This window comes from Primulina tabacum, chromosome 7, assembly GCF_025594145.1.
Source record: "Primulina tabacum isolate GXHZ01 chromosome 7, ASM2559414v2, whole genome shotgun sequence".
Classification (NCBI taxonomy): domain Eukaryota; kingdom Viridiplantae; phylum Streptophyta; class Magnoliopsida; order Lamiales; family Gesneriaceae; genus Primulina; species Primulina tabacum.
Window position 1 is genome coordinate 33283186 of NC_134556.1, and position 20376 is coordinate 33303561.

The window sequence follows — 20376 nt, forward strand, 5'->3', positions numbered from 1 at the left end:
AGTGACTATCGAGAATGTGGATTAAGCCCTTGTTTTCGCGAAGTTGACAAGAAAGGTGGCATCGGGTTTGAACCGCAAGGAACCATAGCTTATTTTTTTATTGGAGCTCTAACTCGAAAAAGAATATACGAGAGTTAGATTATGTTGCAGAGATGATATTGAAATATTCGTTTTTTATTTCATAAAATAAAATTACACATAATTGAAAAAAATAAATTTACACATAATTAAAATTTAGAAGGTTATACATAATTTTAAAAATATAATTAAAAAATAGCACACATAATTTTAAATTGCACGCATAGATTAATCTGGCCGTTAAAAATGTTTTATTTTTAAAAAAAGAAGCAGGTGAGAAAATGCCAAAACCATTATATTATATAGATCCCTGCATAATTTCAGCTTATTTTTCTATAATATAACTCAAAAACATTACACAGTAACCCGATAAAAAAAATGAAAAAGATTCAAACAATAAATTTAAATAATTTTTACAAGACAACAAAAATAAAATGACTTCAACCCCAGATAATTTGAAATTATTCCCAGATATTTCCTTCATGCCATTTCGAGACTCTTTGGCTTTTCATCGTCGAAGAACTTCTTCCACACAGGATGCTGCTTCCAAACCCTCTCTTCGACCAAATCGATCGGCACGCCCTTCGTTTCAGGCACAAGGAACAAAACGAAGATGCCCATCACCAGAATCCAGGCAGAGAAGAAGAAGAAAATGAAGGACCTCATGTGGCACAACATGGACAAGAAAGCTTGAGCAATGATGAAAGTGCACAACATATTTGAGCTAACCGCGAACGCAAACCCGGCAGTTCTTGTCTCGACAGGGAAGATTTCGCTCGGGATCAGCCACCCCATTGGACCCCAAGACCAGGCAAAACCCATCACAAATGTGCACACAAGAAACACCACCACAGCTGCTAGGCCTTTGTCTAGTGAGCCTGTTTCCTTCAAGTGAATTTGTAAGATAGACCCGATTGCAATCTGAAACATAGAAATGAATAGATTTTTTTCCATCAATCAAACGGTAAACTAGTCAAGTCATATTACATCAGATCATAAGGTATATATATGAATGGACAACCCAACAATCGAGGCATCGAGCCTGCACAACCGGACAACAATTCAAACACAAGTTTCCTCACTGATTTAACCCTTTCCCGGGCTTCCAACACAAGGTGAATTCATGTTTATGGTATATATAAGAATCATACTACCACAGCATTTGTTGCTCAACTCATTTCTTGGCACAGTAATGAAACGAATGCACATTCCATCCGTGACGAATTACGCCATATATGGTAAGATGGAATAATAAAACTTACTTGGGAAATCAGCATTTGGACGCAGGCTTCCAGAAGTAACTTCCTCCTTCCAATCTTGTCGACAGCATAGATAGACACGAACGTCGAGCCAACATTCACCAAACCCGTGATCACGGACGACAACAAGGAGGCATCGGTCTTGAATCCCAAAGTCTGGAACAGGACAGGAGCGTAGAACATGATAGCGTTGATACCTGTGAACTGCTGGAAAATTTGAATGAAAATGGCAATGGTCAGAGGAGGTATTCCAGATCTCTTGAAAAGCTTCTGGAATGGCTTCTTCACTTGTCGAGCCTGTTCGCAGGCAACGACAATCTGCTGAAACTCGGCATCGACATCATCTACACCCCGAATCCTTTTCAACGCAGATTTTCCTTTATCTTCTTGGCCTCTTTCAACAAGGCTCGAGGGGGTTTCTGTTATGACCAACGAGCCCAACAATAGTATAATAGCCGGAATCGCGGCCAGTCCTAGCGAAATTCTCCAGCCATGAGGATGAACAGTTGAGGTGCCATAGTTGATAAGGTTTGCTATGAAAATTCCAATGGTCACAAAGAGTTGGAAGAGGATGTTGACTGCTCCTCTGTGCTGTGCAGGGGCTACTTCTGTCAAGAATAAAGGAACAGCCTGCCAAAAGATTAAGCTTTATCATCACACAATCCCATTATTGGCCAGCTAAAATCTTGAAATTTTCGACACCACTTAAAAAAAATAAATGGAAACATGTGTATACCTCATTCCCGAAGCCAACTCCGATACCGAAGAGGATCCTTCCAAGAATGAGCATCCACAAGACGTTCGCCGCAGCACTGAAAGCTGCGCCGAGGATGAAGAAGGAAGATGCCATGAGAATGGTAAGCTTGCGCCCTAGAACTGTACAGGCTCTGGAAGCAAAGAAACTGGCTACGAGTGCGGCTAGATACAACGAGGATGTGAAGAGTTGGAGCAGCTGATCATCATATTTACAGTAGTTGTTCTCATTGGCATGCATCTTTCTCTCATGAACCTTGGGGAAGAATTTTATCAAGAAATCATCCATTCCACTTACACCACCTAACATAAAATAAGTAAATTTTCAATCAGATTAATCCCACAAATAGTATTTATATATTCATCAACAAAGCCAAGTAATACAATCAAATAAACAAAGTTGAGCCTAGCCTTCATTTGATAACAGTACATGATTTATGATATTAAAGGCAGTTGCAGTCAAAATAAAAGCACTTAAAAAATTTTATAGGTTCCATTTTTAAACCAATAATATGAAATTTTGATCTCAAGTATATTTCACTTTTTGTCGAATGTTTTAACGCGACTTTGAACTCAACTTGATTTTTGATCTTGAAATACAACGTATATTTACCTGAAATACCAATGTCATAACCAAACATTAAGCCCCCAAAGGCAGCAAGAATCCAGCATGCCATCACATAGCTTGTGACCTTAGACTTGAAAACGATCTGCTCTTCGCTTGCCATTTTCTTCTTATTTCTTTTGCTTCCACGAGAATTCTCGAAAGGGTTGGAAAGATCAGAAATTTTTTCCACAAATGCAGGAGGGGAGACAAAGAACCAAAGAAATACTATATTTCGTGTATCTTTGTCCTTAATTCTCCTGCCTTATTATCTCCAAGACCAAGATTATGTGCACTTTATGGTATTAGAAAATGACACTTTTATAGTAAAAAATTTCCTAAATTTACGGTATTAAGTTTGAAAACAATGGGATTTTGTGATGGATAGGAAATATAGTTTCTACTACCAAGGAAAATGGATGGTCTAAATTTTGGTTTGATTTGGGAAAGTAATTAATTTCCTTTGATTGTCATTGGAATTCATGGTTGACCGTAATTGATTTCTCTTCCTACACAAAATATTATGGATAATTTTTTGATGACTAAAAATAAATGTTCATCGATCATGACTGGATGGACGTTCGAATTTTTGGATTTGGATTGGTGGATTAATTGTACAAGTTACAATATGTGATTGAGATAAAGTATTAAATGGATTAAAATATAACGAAAATCTATTGAAATATCATGAATATTGAAATATGTGTACTGCAATAAATGATAACTTCAATTATTGCTTGCATTGATTATATCAATTCATTTAATTCAAATTTGAATTTAATTCATTTTTATATTAATTCAAATATAATTTATGTGTTATATGTTTTTTATTTTTTATTCAAATTGAAACTAAACTCTATTGAAAACATAAATTACATTAAAAAATTTGCATTGACTATATCAATTAATTTAATTTGTGATATGATTTTGTGTTACTATGATATATTTGATCACAAATGCATATTATTTCGAGATTACTTTAATTTGAAAGAATTAATGCATTGTAGTTTTCTTCCAAAACCATATGTATATTATATATATTGAATTATCTTCTTAAAAATTCAAATAAAAGAGCCTAAGAAAATTAAAAGAGATAGATTCAAAAGAATTTTAAATTGACATTAAATTACCCTCAATAAACATGTATACTACTCTCAATAATCAAAAATATTTGACACCCAATGCATGCAATTCGAGATTTTCATAATTTTAAAGAGTTAATGTATGGTATAATATGTCAAAAGCATCCAATGTATATTTTTTGTCTCTTGGGATGTCTTATTTGAATTTTAAATTATAAATAATGCAATATTGCATATTATATTTGCATATTATATTAGAAACCAATTTTATTCTATTTATCTTACTAAATTTATCTACTCCAAAATTGAATTCTGAAATGACTCCTCTTTTCAGCACCATATATGAGTTGAATCCTTTCAAGATGTAATGTTCGTTTAAATTTAGATCTGTTCGTTGTTATGAACTACCTACATATGGAAATAACGAGACATCAAGTTTGAAATATGTCTTTCATAATCGAGAAGTAAAAAATATTATTCTTCTATTTGTACAAAATTTTAATTATTATGTATTACTAATGTGAATTTTCTTCTATATTACAAAGTTTACAGATACGTGATAGTATAAAATGTCCCGTAATAGAAATGATTAAACAAATTCTAAAGAAAGTACGCATCTTATTAGAAGAGACCTTATAAAATTTATTGACGTTGTTTTGGAATACACATAGTAAATGTTAATAAAATAACTTTTCTGATTTATACATAATTTACTTATATCACATTTTAATTTTTCTTTCAAAATAATAAGCTGTTGTGTATATTATGAAGTGATTTTGTAAATAAAATCACAACCCATTTGAATAAAGATATTGATAAAACAATTATTGTTATCATTCAAATATGTCAAACACGTGTCATGTTACAAAATTGTTTGTGAATGTGGATTTAGACGAAATTACTGAATTTTTAAAAAAGAATTTCTCATTAATTTATTTGAATGTGATTTAAAAATATTTTTTTATCACATGTTAAAAATAATAATATATAGCTTCTCGAAAATCAAAAAATTAAATATATATTAAAGTTGGTGGTCGAAATCAATACACTAAATACGATAAGCATCATGTCATTGCCTTAGGCTAACACAATCTAAAATTTTGATATATGATAGTGATTATTAGCAAAAAAAAAATAATAATAATCAACATATGTATTTAAGAAAGTTTTTTAAAATTAACGAAAAAAAAGTTTTTATTTTTATTTTTTTGTAATTATATTATTTTTTTCAATTTAAATATCTATTATTTTTTACTAATTTTTAATAATAATATCATCTCGTGCATCGCACGTGTTAAATACTAGTTAAGTATAGAAGCTAAGTTAGCAATTAGGCTTAGCTGACGGAACAAGTCTCAAGATAGAGTATTGTTTTAGGTCTTCCCCCTTGTTTGTCGGTAATTTTGTTAGAGTAGATGCCCTGCAATCCAACGGTTGGTTAGGGAATTCATTGACTCAAATATAATAAACAGTCTTTATTTTAATATAATTTAACTTTTTATGGTATTATTTTACTTTATCTGTATACTCATGCAATCAGCATAGATAAAGTCATTGATTATACTTTAATACAATGAATCGTAATTCGATGTTGAAGCTCATTTGTAAACACTGTATAATCTAAATTCGTTCCTAGTCGATTCAGCCGCCTAAAACATGGATAAAGGTCGCTTGAGCTCGAGACTAGTGTCTGTGATGTTGTGTACCACGTTTCTTGGTAAGGGCATAGAGATGTCCAAACATACATATGGGTAGTCATATGATGATTATACCGAACAACCCTCACTCGGACTTTTCAAGTGGTTATCGTTCATCGAGAGGATAAGTTCGTGGTTATGATTGTACACCATTAGTCCTTGCGACACATATAGGAGCCAGTGCATTGTAGTCGGGAATTCACCGCTCACCTACGGGTGTGGATATCCTATGTGACTGATGAAATAATAGTGCATGGAATCTCTGGCCAGAATATGAGATGTACATTGGAGAATGAGTTCTCCAATGGTACATGCGATGACACTATTTATATGTATCACATAGTTATCGAATTATTATGCAACCCTCGATGAACCAATGGTTGCAGATTCGATCGGGATATATGAGATGAAGGGATCGTACTGTACGTTAATCATAATTGACTGGTTCTTGCAGGCACTATCAGTGATACCTAGGGAATCATGGGGCGATGCTACTAGACGCTCTTACCATGGTTCGATGAGTTTAATCAAAAATATGATTTCTGACATTCTTATGATCAATTGTTGATATATAGAATGAGGCAAATAAGGGTAAGCCCGAATAAAGGATTATGTCCTGAATCACAAGGAGTTGTGAACCCATGGCTAACTGTATCCCTGAACCATTGAGGGTCACACAAGTACTGGATCGTTTGTTCCTGTTGAGAGAATAAATTCAAGGAGTTGAATTTAAATTATGATAAAGTAAATTCAAGGAGTTGAATTTATGATAATTAAATTTTTGAGAAAATAAATTCAAGGAGTTGAATTTATGAGATAGTAAATTCAAGAAGTTGAATTTATGAAATTTGGAGAGAATAAATTCAAGAGTTGAATTTATAAAATTTGATGATTTAATTTATTAAACTCAAAAAAAATTGAGTTTATTAAATATTAAATTTTAGAAGTTATAATGGTCTTGTAGAATTTATAAGGGATTTAAATTAAATATAATGAGTATATGTATAATGGGCTTGTAGAAGTACAAGACCAATATACATATTATTAAGGTTCTTAATTGGACTTTAAAAGATTAATTAATTAATTAAACTAGTTGGACTAGAATAATTAATTGATTAAGCTCATTAAATATTTAATTTAGTTAATGGGACCTAAGCTTATATATATATATATATGTGTATTAGGCTTAGGGTTAAATACAATTCATTCACAATTTTGAAAAACCCTAGCCTCCACCACCTTGATTCTTATTTAGTACCATGCATCCGAGAGTTTCATGATTTGGCATGAAAAATATTTGTAGAATCTTTAATTGATTTAATTATCTAATTAATTAAGTAAATTGAAGATTAGACATAATTATAAGGATTTGATCCTTATTTTACGTGAAGGGCATCCAAAATCTTTTGGGAAGATTTTTATAAACTTTGGCTCTTCCAATATCAAGGGGTGCTTCTCTCGAAAAATAATTTCTGTTGAAAGAAAATTTGGCTTATATTATTGAGTCGAATTTTTCTTCGTGTTCAATCTCAACGAAAAATATCTTCTAATTTTTCTAGTGCAAATTAGAATAGGAACAAATAATCCGATCGTGGACCTGATTCGAAAATCGAAGAACGTTCGTAGGGATTTACAACAAGAGCTACGTCCGCTAATACCAGAGTAGTTGGAGCCAAGTGAATTAATTCACTAAAGGTATAATTCTAACAGCCATATGAATGTTTGATTACGAAACCATACGAGTGTCCAAATATATTTTGATTGTCAAAATAAAATAAAAATTTTAAAACTTCCGTCGCGTTTGGGCACAAGAAAACCGGGATCCCAACAAATTTATGGTCTTAATTCAATTTTAATCATTTTTTTTATTGTAATACCGACTTGAAGTTCGAAAATGATAATACGAAACCGAAATTTATTGACACGACTAGACATTGCTAACATATTCGGTGTCACGTCAAAATTCATTTTAAAAATTACTAAAATTGGAAGGAAAAAAAATTAGTGAATTAAGACAGTGAATTGATCGAGTTTGTCTAATTGGTTAAAAATCAAATATGGAAAAAAAAGAGAAAACTGTATTATTGGTCATATATATGTTTGTTATTTTGCGATTTCGATATTTTATATTATGAAACTTCAGTTTTAGTCGTATATCTCTTGATTTTTAACAATTTTTCATCGAGAGCGTTGATGTGACATTACAAATGTCAGCACTACATCAGTGCCACATCGAAAAAATGGCTTAAATTATCCAAAAAACAAAGATATTGGACTAACACCAGTGATGATCAAAATCTCAATGAAACAATACAAGACCAAAAATGCAATTTTCAAAAAAATATGGTACCCCAATACTATTTACAAGAATGCTGCAATGGTGGAGGTGATTGGCAAAACATAGATCCCAAATTTTACAATATTTGCTCTCTTGTTTAAGAATGATGATTCGAGAATATGTAAGAAAAAAAACTCTACAATCTGTTTAGATGCGACTGGTACTTTGAAAGAAACATAAGCAAAACATTGACTTGCATTGCCAAAAAATAGTACTGGGTTCCAATGATCATGTCCAAGTGTTACAATGACCTCTACACAACAAAAAAGAGTAAATTGTTTTCTTTCTGTACGAGTTTCACATTAAAAGTAACTACTTCAAATTCCAGGTACTAATTTTTATAGTCATTATTTCATTAATTTTTTTTAAAAAAAAACAAAGAGGAAAAAATGGAAAGAAAATTTTCATCAAGATGAATGACTAGTCATCAGAAGGTTGTGATAGCTTGGTTTGCAATGAAGCAGTTTCCATGTCTTGCTCTTTCTTTAGATACCCTTGCGCGGTCTCATTTACAATTTTAACAAAAAAGTTCATCAACACGAACCAAACCACGGTATTCCAAATGAAAGCGAGCGAGAAATCCCATTTCTTTGCCTGAAAATATGTTTATCAAGTTAGACAAGTGAAGACAAAAATATATTTTTTCGTTCATCTAACGACAAATACCTCTCGATCATACCACCTATACAATAATCCATAATCATGTGCACAACTTATGGTAATTGGAAAAGGCAGTTGTGCCACTCACCAGTTAGCTTGATCGAGATCAACTTTAGCTATGAGCACATTTTACTTAGATTTGAGGGCTCCTCAGGTTAATGCACCTTTTTCTTAAAGTTTTAGAAATTAGTCTATCACGCTCTTAATTTTTTTTTTTACAATAGTTACATGTCATTGTCAATGACTTGTTCACGCTTCAATCTTAGAAAGCTCAGTTAATGATTGAAAGAATATTGAGTTTGTCGACCTTAAACTACAACTCAACACGATTCAAATCGAGTTCAGGTGGGGGGTAACAGTGAGAAATAGAAGTACCTTAATATTTGAAGGAGCATGAGGTTTGGTGGCCGAATACTTGTCTTTCATTGAATGAAGGCTGGCGACGATGTTAGGTAAGACGGAGTCAAAACCAGGTACAAGCCTAAGCACCCAAATTAGCTCGTTTTCAATCCAGTCAAGAAGTTGATTGTTGCATACCGAAATGATGAGTAGAGTCTGTAGAAGATTGACACGTTAATTTAAAAATAAAAAAATTTGGGCACCTCGTATGAATTACAATGAAACAGAATCAACATACAAACCTGTATATGAGTCTTGATTATAGCTTTTCCTATCATTGTAGCCAAGAAAAATTCCCAAAATGGAATTCCAAATTGTCCACAGATGATACCAGCGAAATCAAATAAAGGATTAGGTACCTACAAAAAATCCCCATGGACATGATACAATAGCGGCTAAAATGAGACGAAATTATTAATTCATTTGTAGAAAATTTGACAGAAACAGGAAGTACATAAAAGTGAAAATTGAAAAACCATGTAAAGAAATCAGTCATGGAACAATATGAAATAAAACTAACCGAAGCAAGAACTAAAATAGAGAAGAAGTTCATATTATGAGCATGTGAGAAGAACCAGTTCTTCATCCGATTTAGACGAGTAGTGATAAATCCATTGTCTTCCATTAAGGAGGAAGCATCTAATTCTTTCACGGCATCAACCGTTTCACCTGACATGCTTGCTGGAAAAGGAAGAGCTTTTATATGAGGTCTTTAACAAGTTAATACACATAGTTGCTACTTTATGTAAAGTAGGAGCATAAGTTTTAGCTTTTGATCGATCAGTTAAAAATTCAAAAACAAATTTCAGAGTTCATAAGTGATAGCTAATAGAATATCAATGATAAAAGTCAAGGAAGCTAATATCACAATTTTTGGGTTAGGATTGCAAGCTTTACCAGTAGATAGACACCGTTTTCTGATTCCCACTTAATCACATAAAGATTTTTTTTCACAAAACAAGGCCAACATAATATAATTCTAAAGTTACACAAATTTCTGAACTCTACACAAAGTCTGAACTACCAACAAGTAATAGAAATTAATACCTGCCCTTGAAATGAAGTACGGGGGAAGTTCACCAAGTGCAGTTCCAAGGCCCCACAGAATTGCCTCAATCTGGACCTGAGGCAATATGCTACTAAGAGGAACACGTATACCGTGTGTGGATGAAAACATTGAAGGCCCAAATTCAGAACAATTCTTGCAAGCCATGAAGGGCCATGTTTCATCTGTATAGTATCATATGGTGCACTTTTGATGTCTACCCGGCCACATTGCATTGCTTTTATAGTGAAGAAGGCTATATGAGGACCCAAATAGAGAACAAAAGTATGTAATCCTGATCCTGTAAAGGAGACATATCAACTTAAGTAATCGTCAACAAGATGTCACATTTGTCATCAACTATACCCCGTCGTACTCTTAAATACATTTGGATAATTAGCATGCATAAAAGATAATGGTCTTATTGCATTTGACTAAAATAACTTAGAATGCCTCATATTGAAGCCAACCTGAAATCATAGGAGGATATCTTTCACAATCAATATCATGGGAGAGTATACCCAGTCAAAGAGCCAATTGGATGTCAGTCACACCATTCAAACAAAAAACAAATCGAGATTTTCTGTAATTTTTAAGGTTTCACCCTCTAATACCAATCGAATTGCCCCCTACCTCGTAATTCTGGATCTCGCTCTGAGTATACTGCTCATTTTCTAAAAAGTGTTTAATAAATTAAGATGTCCACCCACGATAGGTTGTATATGAGAGTAAGAGCTCATTTCTGTAAATGTGTTGCAAGGCTCAACCTTGTCCTCTGAGCCAAAGTTGCTAAAGTCATTGTACTGTTAGCACGCAAGCTAAGTTAACAATATTGATTGCACCCTGATTATGCAGTTCCTGAGATTCAGCTTGTAAAAATCATATTACTGACAACAAATTAAATTTTCATAACAGCCACAAAGATATTCCAGAAGGTAATCTACTGTTATTTTCAAGAACACGTGGTAATTAAAATGGGCATTCTCATTTAAGTGCTGTTTGCTTTACCGAGTCCAATGGATGATGCAACACCTAGAGCTATCCACCAAAATCCAAACTGCAAATAACGTAGAACTTCCTCGACATGCTGCATCAGATTAGAAATGTACGTTGAAAAGCAAAAAAAATTTTGACCATTGACAAAAGCAACAGCAACTAAACTGGCATAAGAAAACCACCCTTTTATCAATAGATAATGGTGAAAATTCATATTTTCATTTGAAAGGAATGTTCCATCCAAGAATAATCATCAACCATCTACAAATGATAGAAAGCTTTGGCCTATCAAGAACACCAAAATAAACCATTTGATTACCTTTTCATGGGGGCCGTCAACAATTACAAGTAGTGCCCCAGGTATAAAGAAAATGATAGAAAACAGCATAAGCCAACCACTATGCAACAAAAGATAAGATACTGTTTTTCTCAGATACAGTATGATGGCCATTATGAAGAACTTTATTGTCTTGAGAGGTTGTGAGGTTAGTGTCAAATTTTCTAAGTCCTGTTGATGCTTTGCATGAAGTCCTGCAAAATCATAAATGCATTCAAATTCAAGGTACATGCGGCTGTAACCAATATGAAAATCAGGAATATTTGATGGTTTGATAAATCATGCTGTGGGATGCACTACACAAACATTTAGGATTAAAATAGAAGTATCAACCCATCGAGATCCTGTAGACCTCATGTTGTATAGGCCGCACACTAGAATATCTAAATCGACCAATAGTAACCAGGGAGTTCTCCCTTAAATTCGTAAAAGGTTCCCAAAGTCCTGCCCGATACACATTCATGCAGAAATTATTGTTACTCGATTAATCGAGTGAAAGCATTTTCGATTTATCCAATGCTGGGACATCAGTTTATTGATGAAGTTCACGCAAACACTACTAATCTTCTCTCTATCGTGTAGACTCAATGTTCTCTACAGAGAAATTAATTAATCCCTTGTGACATAAAAGAATGTGTTTCCTTCTAAGATCATTTCATTCCATTATATCGCTCATAAATCTAGCCTGGAGGAAACTGTATTCCTTAGAGAAGAAATATAAAGTATCTTCTTCACCTTAACCATAATAAAATATGTGCCACATAGAAACTATACATCCCAACCATAAGAGCAGCCATATTATTCAAACATCATTCACCACTATTACCTTAAGACTACAATCAATGTGGACTGATCAATAGCATTTACGACAGCACAAAAAAATTGCAAATTTCAAAATGGACTAAATAATTTATCAAATCAAGCACGAGGTCGTTTAAAAAAAGGAAAGGCAAAAAAACTAATCTACCCCTCGTTCGATTTCCAGCTCCACAAATTAGTCAACACCCATTTCATCTATCCACAAAGAACACACTCCTCCTCCATTAACTTAAAAAAAAAAAAAACTGCTTTCAAGTTCAAACGAAATTCAAGGCATCCCAACAAAAAAAAAAAAAAAAAAAAAAAACTGATCTAAGCCTTAAACAGAAAACCCGCCTACATATAAAATATACCAAATGCATTAAAGCGAAAAATCCCTAGTAAAGAAAACAAAAACAAAAACCAAAAACCTGCCTGAGATCGACATGTCCATATCTTGAGAAGGCGGGCTAAAAATTTTCTGAGAATATTATTCAATCTTTAAATCCGTCTCCTACGAGCTCTCACATGCCATTTCACGCACACTCACACATTACTTGTGCGTGGAGGATTATTATCCATTAACCAACCACAACAAGCTTTATAAATCAAAGACAATTGGGAAAAAAATAAGAGGAATATTTGAAGTTCAGTAAAAACTAAATCAATCAAATAGTAAAGGTGTGATCTCTGAGAGGTTTTATGATGATTGTGCCGCGAATTTGCGACGAAAACCCAAAGAAAATTGGTTGTGCAGAGCTTTTCGCCCTCTCCTAGGTACTTCCCTCCACCTTACGGCACACTCAACCAGTAATAAATTTCATTTATAACTAGTTAACAACCACCGCACACGCATTGTATCATAATATCATAAAAACTTTTCTCATAAGTTTAATTAATTTGGATAGACAATTTTCTATTTAGATTGAAAAAAAATATTATTTTTTATATCAAATATTACTGTTTATTCTTAATAGAGATACGATTGATTCACGAATAAATATCTATAAAACTATTTAACAAGAGAAGAATGTTTTTTGTGAGACGGTTTCACGAATCTTCATATGTGAGACGGGTCAACCCTACCGATATTCACAATAAAAAATAATACTCTTAGCATAAAAAGCAATATTTTTTTATAGATAATCCAAATAAGAGATCCGTCTCATAAAATACGAATCGTGAAACCGTCTCATACAAGTTTTTTCCTAAAAAGAGACATACTCAACTATATAATTTACTATAATAACTACACACGCATGCAATGCACGTGTATAATATATCAGTATCCTTGGCTATGTTATGATACTACTTCATCCGTTGGATTCATTTAAGCCAATATGTATATGTATTTTCACACAAATTTTAAAAGTGTTTGAAAAGGTAAATTTTATAAAGTAGTTTATCATTTTATTTTTATTTAATAAAAATTTGACAAGTAATTTTCTTGCAAATAACTGATTTTGAAAAAAAAAAAAAAAGTAATACGAGACCGGCTTTGGCTCAAGTGGTCTCATCCTCTTTTTTCTGTAAGTGGCTCGAGTTTGAGCTCTCCTCGTCCCATAGTTTAAGAAATATATATAAAAAAAAAAAAGTAATACTAAATGAACGGGGATGAAGGGAGTTCATTTTGGCATGCCATAAAAAATATAAAAGTTTTAAAATTAATAAAAATAAAATATTATATAGTTTTTTGTTTATTTGATTTATTTTTTCGTGATGATACAGTGTTGATAAATTTATGATAATAAATTATTATTTTTTAATAATGAATGTTAAATGAAATAAGGAAAAATTTGGTAATGAATAAAATGATGGATCGTGACATCAAATTTTAGTTTTTTTAGAATACGGGTATAAAGTTTAATAGTATAATATAGAGATAATATATAAATAGTAGTTATATATAACATCTATTTTTTATTTTTTAAATAATTGATCAAAATTTTGTTATCAAGATGAGTTTAAATTTGAGCTCACGAAAACTATTCATTTTCAAATATGAATTTAAACTTTATTGAATTTAATTTTTTGAATCAATTAAAATTTGAATTCATATTTGAAAATGAATGATTTCACGAGCTCGACTTTAAACTCATCTTTATGTCAAAATATGTTTGCTTTTTTTAAAAAAAATTTTATGTTAACATACTATCGAATTCTTTTATTTTCAAATACATATTTATAAATAAATACGTGTATTTATATATTATGAAATATGTAAATGATTATATTATATTTTGTTATGAATATTCATTTTGTCCTAAGTTTTGTTAATTGACAAAATAATAGCTTCGAGCTGTTACAAGAAACCAGCTGTTATATCGTTATGTATTTCAGGTTTCCGATTACTAATGCAAGTCTAATCGCTCCAGTACTTTTATTCATCACCAGTATATTCTTATCAGTCTCATATAGGTCAGAAGTGTGTTACTCAAAAAAAAAATACATTACAAAACATTCTATTTTTTTAATAAAAATGTCTTCGAATACATTTTATTAAATTGACATTTTATCTATCTATCATATCCTAATAAAAAAATTATCAATATATACTCGACCTTTTAAATTAAATAATCATATATTTCATAACAAATAAAAATGATTTTTTTAAATAAAAATATTTTAAAATTTTAATTTAATCTCTCGAGTGCATAAAAAAAAATTATTGAACAACAAAATTTTTAATAAATATGTACACATCGCGTGACAAAAGACATTAATTTTATTTATGTATGTATACATTAAATTATTATATATAAATGCTTAATATGTATTTATAAATTATATATATGTATATAATACAATTACTCTCCCGCCTGTGCAAAAGGCGGGGGACCGAATATTAATTTTTAAATTTCCTTCCCCGCTTCTAAAAATATTTTTAAAAATATTTTTTTTATACACCACCTCTGCAAGAAGGAAAACGAGCACAATTGTTTTTTAGATTTTTAATTTATTTTTACAATAATTTGTTGACATATCAAAAATCACTAAATTTTTATTAAAAAAAACAATAAGTACTACGTTTTCATAAAAACCTATGATTCTCATTGTATAGTGCGTGTATCTATGCTATTATATAGTGTGTGTAAATATATATTCTATTTTATTAAAGTTGAGGGCATGATAGTAACCACCTAAGAAGAACACCAACTTTTTTCTTCCAATTTTACCTTTATATGATACTATATTACACTTGTGTTTTTTGGTTTTTTTTTTTAAAATTCAATATACATTTTTATTTTTATTTTTTTTATCTCATCCCTCCATAATTGATTAAATTTCACTTTAGTCAATCGATAATGATAAAAAAGACTGTACACACGTATCGCGTATGCAGAATAACTAGTATAAATAAAGAGTGAACACTTTAGAAAAATTATTTTGATATTATTACTTCAAAATTTCAAAACCACCCTTATTTTTATCTAATTTAATAATTATTTATGTGATAGCTTATCAAAAAAATTAATAACTGCTCACAAAATTAGGAAATATACTTTTATAATTAATTAAAATAATCTTTTCATATAACCATCTCAAACAAGTTACAAATTTTTTTAAAGAAAAAGTGAAGGAATCGGAGAGCCATCATAAAACAAAGAACAATAAAAATACAAAAAGAAAAAAAAATAATGTCATCCACTAAAAAATATTATATAATTGACAAAAAAATATCATACATAAAAAAATGATTACATTAGCACACAACGTATATGTGCATAGTATCGCTAATATATATTGAGTTGGAGATGAAAATTATTCTAATTTGGTATCGAATATGATATTTCGTCTCAAACTTGAGATTTTGGTCGCGCGTATAGGTACCAAAAATTGCAGTTACTTTAACATGCTCGAGTATTAAAACCGATTCTTATTTGTCTATCCTGATTAAGTGATTATCGATCCTTGATTTCATGAGCGTATCAAAGCTTTTAATCGAGTATTAATTATTGATAAGGACTTGAAATCTCAATTTTTAATTAGCATTTATGCATCCTAAAATCATCGAATTATGAAGCAGGAGCCTCGTCAGTATTATTAGGTTAAGCCAAGAATACGACTTTTAACAATAGGTGGTGGTCGTGATTTATTGATAATTTGTGATACATATTTTACTCGACCTAATTCATGAAAAATATTATTTTTTATGTCAAAATTATTATTTTTCCTTCCATATATGTACACCGAGTCGATCCGTTTGTACCTACTTGATTTTAGATTGTATCTCCCCGGCAGAACCAGAATTTAAGTAATGACAATTGCTAGTGGCACCTTTGAATAATGTCAATATTCATATAAAAATAAAATCAAAGTAGATTTGAATAATGTCAATATTCATACAAAAATAAAATCAAAGTAGATTTATCTTTAAATTCAAGACAAAAACTTGTGTGAAACGGTCTCACATGTCGTATTTTGTGATACAGATATCTTATTTGGATCATCCATGAAAAAGTATTACTTTTTATTGTGAATATTGGTAGGATTGACCAGTCTCACAGATAAAGATTCGTGAGACTGTCTCACAAGAGACTTACTCTAAATTCAATACCATCGACTTCCCGGAAAAATAAAAGGTTATTATAAAAATCACAAAGTTAAAATAATAAATATTATCATATTTAGATCAATATTTTGATCAATCGTTTCTAAAGTTTTTAAATATAACATTCAATGTATGGACATATTACGTGAGAAAAGAATACTAGTTTTGGACAATATAATCTAATTGCAAATGTTGTGCTTCTAGAATTAAATGACAAAATATGATATATTATATTTATATAATATATGAAAGATACCCACCCGAATTGACACCCTTAGAATTTCTGATAAGAAAAATAGATGAAAGATACATGATTGAATGCAATACCTTCGTAACTCATAAGCATGCACCAATGTAGAACAAACTTGTATGAGATTATTCTTGTAACACAATCTCACGGATCTTTATTCGTGAAATCCGTTAACAATGTCCATATTTACAATAAAAAATAATACTTTTGACATAAAAATAATATTTTTCATAAATGAATACTTGTCTCACAAAATTGACCTTGTGACATCGTTATACTGAATTTTTGTGTACTTTTATTACATAACAGAGTGAAACTTCCATGCAGAAAGTGAGCTAAGTGGTGTTCCTTTCCATCCAATAATCAGGCTTTTCCCATCAGTATCTAAGGTGAATGAATCCCCACATGCAAAGCTCTTGAGAACTAGATTTGCCTGATACAAGGAAGACATACTAAGTTCCAGCTCTTCCAAACCAAAACTTGCGAAGAAAGTCCTCCAAACGCCGATGCATACATGTCGAATCTTCCTCTCCTCTCCCTCGCAGGCGACGATGTTCCTGATCGATGATCCGAAGCAGTCTGACTCGGCAAAGGCCCTATTCTTTTCATCGTCCTTCAGACAGGCGGCCATGGACTCAAAGTAAGCACAGTAGAAGAAGAGAGAGTCGACGAATCGGTCCACAAAAATTGGAGAATTACAGTTCCCCTCGGCTTCAGCGATGACCATTACACATGGATTGATGGTTCTAAAGACTCGCATCAAGTGTTCCAGCCGATCTGGCTGTACTATCATACCTGTGAAGGTGTATGCTGCGAAGATGGCAACTTTTTCTTCGGCATCCAGCTCAAACATAGTGGGAACAAGATCTAGGATATCTGCCACCATAACTACATTGAAAGAAAACTTCAAGTTCAGAGAATCGGCGAAGTTGGTCAGACGCCTACTTGCCTCCTCCAATGTCTTCTTTGATCTGGTCCCTACAGCAGTGACCTTGAGAAGCTCTAGAGGATGTTTGCATCGGACTGCTAGAGCTTGCATCAGGATCGTAAAATGTAATCCGGTTCTGATCTCGAAATCAATGACATGGATCTTGCCAGCTTCTGATGCATGATCCAATATGGCTTGAATACCGGCAAATTTGGTTACCTGAGAGAGAGGTAAATTATTGTGAAACGCGATCAAGGCCGAGTTGTTCGGGGTGGTCAATGCTTCTAATGGAGCCTCGAACTTTTTCCCCAAACCCTTTGGAGTAACTCTCCCTGTTTCCCTATCAATCCTCTCATGTAAAGCTTCGGTAAAGTAGAACACCAGCCTCTGAACTGGACTTCCCGCCCTAGAGGAACCTAATCTATCACATTCCTCCAAAAGTTTTCTCGCACACTCGTACTTCTGCTCCCCCACTTTTTCCGCGCAAGACAGGAGATTTTGGACTAGTTGAACGCCTTCAGAATCTTTAGCCGAATGGCACAAAATCGAAGACGGATATGGATGGCTAAGAATGGAGATCTCGTCGCCGCTTTGAGAAGTGGACTGGATGAATCTTTCTGCAGCTAACCGGATGATGGTTTCGGTAGACATTGGGGTTGGATCATTCCCCTTTCTGGGTTCTGCATCATTCATCTTCTCACCATCTAACTTTCTGCACCTGCTTCCATATCTCTTCAAAATCTCAAATGATGCTGAATGAAACAAGAAAGGTCCCTTCTTCTCATGTTCGATTCTCTCCAAGTTATCCTTTCTAACAACATTCCTGAACTCATTGCCGTGAGATAGATTTCGTGGCCAGACAACATCCGGAGACAAATTATCTGAACTTACAAAATCTTCATACCGTTGCATAGGTTGATAACTGTGTGATTTTGAGATGGGAAGTGCAGAATAGGCGGTATCGTACTCGAATCCTGTGTCATAACCAAACAAATCCACATCCATACACGACTCTCCCTGTTCTTGATCACCTCCCCAGAGGCCATTCTGCTCTGCCAATATCTCTGGACTGGTTGATAATCCATACTGATCTAAACCTTCTGCTTCTGTGAATTTACTCATTCTGTGAAATATTGGTGAACATCTTATAGACGGTCTACCAACAAACACTCCCTCGAATTCGGCTGCAAAACGACGTTCCGCCACTCCTCTATTCATTCTTAATCATATAATGATCATTCTAATCGAGAAATAAAATATTTATATTTCTCAAGCACATGACAATGACTTCCATATAAACATGTATACAGACCTTGGTGATGGCGACAATATTCCGACATCATTAACAAGGACAAACTTTCATAGGGAAGGGATTTGGACAAGAAATTGGTTTGAAGTCAATGCCTTCGATATTTCCAATTTCGATCATTCACATTTAAAATATATCGGCACATTCTTGGCATCACCAGTAATAGTTGAAATCTAATTGAGAATCCACCTAGAACATTACACTGAAATCACGACAAAAAACTTACATTCCGTCATGAGTCTTTCTTTGATAGAAGAATATCTTTCCCGAACCACCGGAGAGTACTGCACACCCGAATCCCGTGTTTGCTGACCTGTCGAAACGGAATGGAAAACATGATCGGGTTGTCTTGGTTAGAATAGGTGTTCAGCGAGCCAACTTATGACTTGGGTTTTATTGATTTTTATGTTAAAAAAAATAATCTTTATTTTAATAACATTTTACGGTTTTATACAAATATGACAACTACTTTATCTATATAGTCATGCAAGCTACATAGATAAAGTCCTTGAATATACAATATGTATCATGATGTATGTCTCGCAACATAAGATCATAAAACTCATTAGGAAGAGTATATTATAAACAGGTTCCTAGTCAAATCGACCGCCTAAAATAAAGATAAAAGTCGGTTAAGCTTGAGACTAGCATCTGTGATATAAACATCATGTTTCACTTGTAAGGGCATGAAGATGTTCGTTCATACAAGTGGGTGATTATTTGATGATGCACTGAAAAATCTCATTCGAACTGTCCAAGTGGTTATCACTTATCGAGTGGAATAGTATGCGGTTATGGTTGTACACCATTAGTTCTTTGACCCGGGACAACATGGAAGCTCAGCATATCAGCACTGAACTTTGATTCGTTTACCGACTCCATTGAGGATCATCAGGTGGTGAGGTTGGATGTAGTTTCGAAATACGTACGAGCCAACGCGTTGTAGTCGAGGATTCATTGTTTGCCTATGAGTGAAGATATCATATGTGATATGATGAGTTAATAGTATAAGGAATTTCTGACCAGAGCAAGACACGTGCTTTAGGAAAATATGTTTTCTTAATTGCATATATCATGTCACTCTTATTAATTAAAGATAGATCACGTTGTTGCCAAATTCAATTGTAACTCTCGATATACCACTGGTTGCAGATTTGACATGGATATATGAGTTGAAGAGACCGTATTGCACACTAACCATAACTTAAGCTTCTTGCAGGTACTATCAATGATACCTAGGAGATCAAGAGGTGATATTACTAGACGTTATTACCTTGATCCGATATATTCA

The 20376-nt window shown here is 32.7% G+C and overlaps 2 protein-coding genes and 1 pseudogene across 2 annotated transcripts; all 3 read right to left on the reverse strand.

Annotated features, from left to right (window-relative positions):
* Positions 1-357: 357 nt before the first annotated feature.
* Positions 358-2987, reverse strand: LOC142551332 (sugar transport protein 8-like). Its single transcript, XM_075660514.1, has 4 exons — positions 2704-2987; positions 2074-2393; positions 1341-1967; positions 358-999 (listed from the first exon to the last, which is right to left on the reverse strand). Exons 1-4 carry the CDS (start codon positions 2816-2818, stop codon positions 559-561), a joined length of 1503 nt encoding a protein of 500 aa, XP_075516629.1. The 5' UTR covers positions 2819-2987; the 3' UTR covers positions 358-558.
* A 5001-nt stretch (positions 2988-7988) lies between these two features.
* LOC142551333 (vacuole membrane protein KMS1-like) lies at positions 7989-12883 on the reverse strand (annotated as a pseudogene).
* Positions 12884-17146: 4263 nt separating this feature from the next.
* On the reverse strand, positions 17147-18994 carry LOC142550696 (DELLA protein RGL1-like). Its single transcript, XM_075659774.1, has one exon. The coding sequence runs from the start codon at positions 18992-18994 to the stop codon at positions 17147-17149; it is 1848 nt and encodes a 615-aa protein (XP_075515889.1).
* Between the last annotated feature and the right edge of the window lie 1382 nt (positions 18995-20376).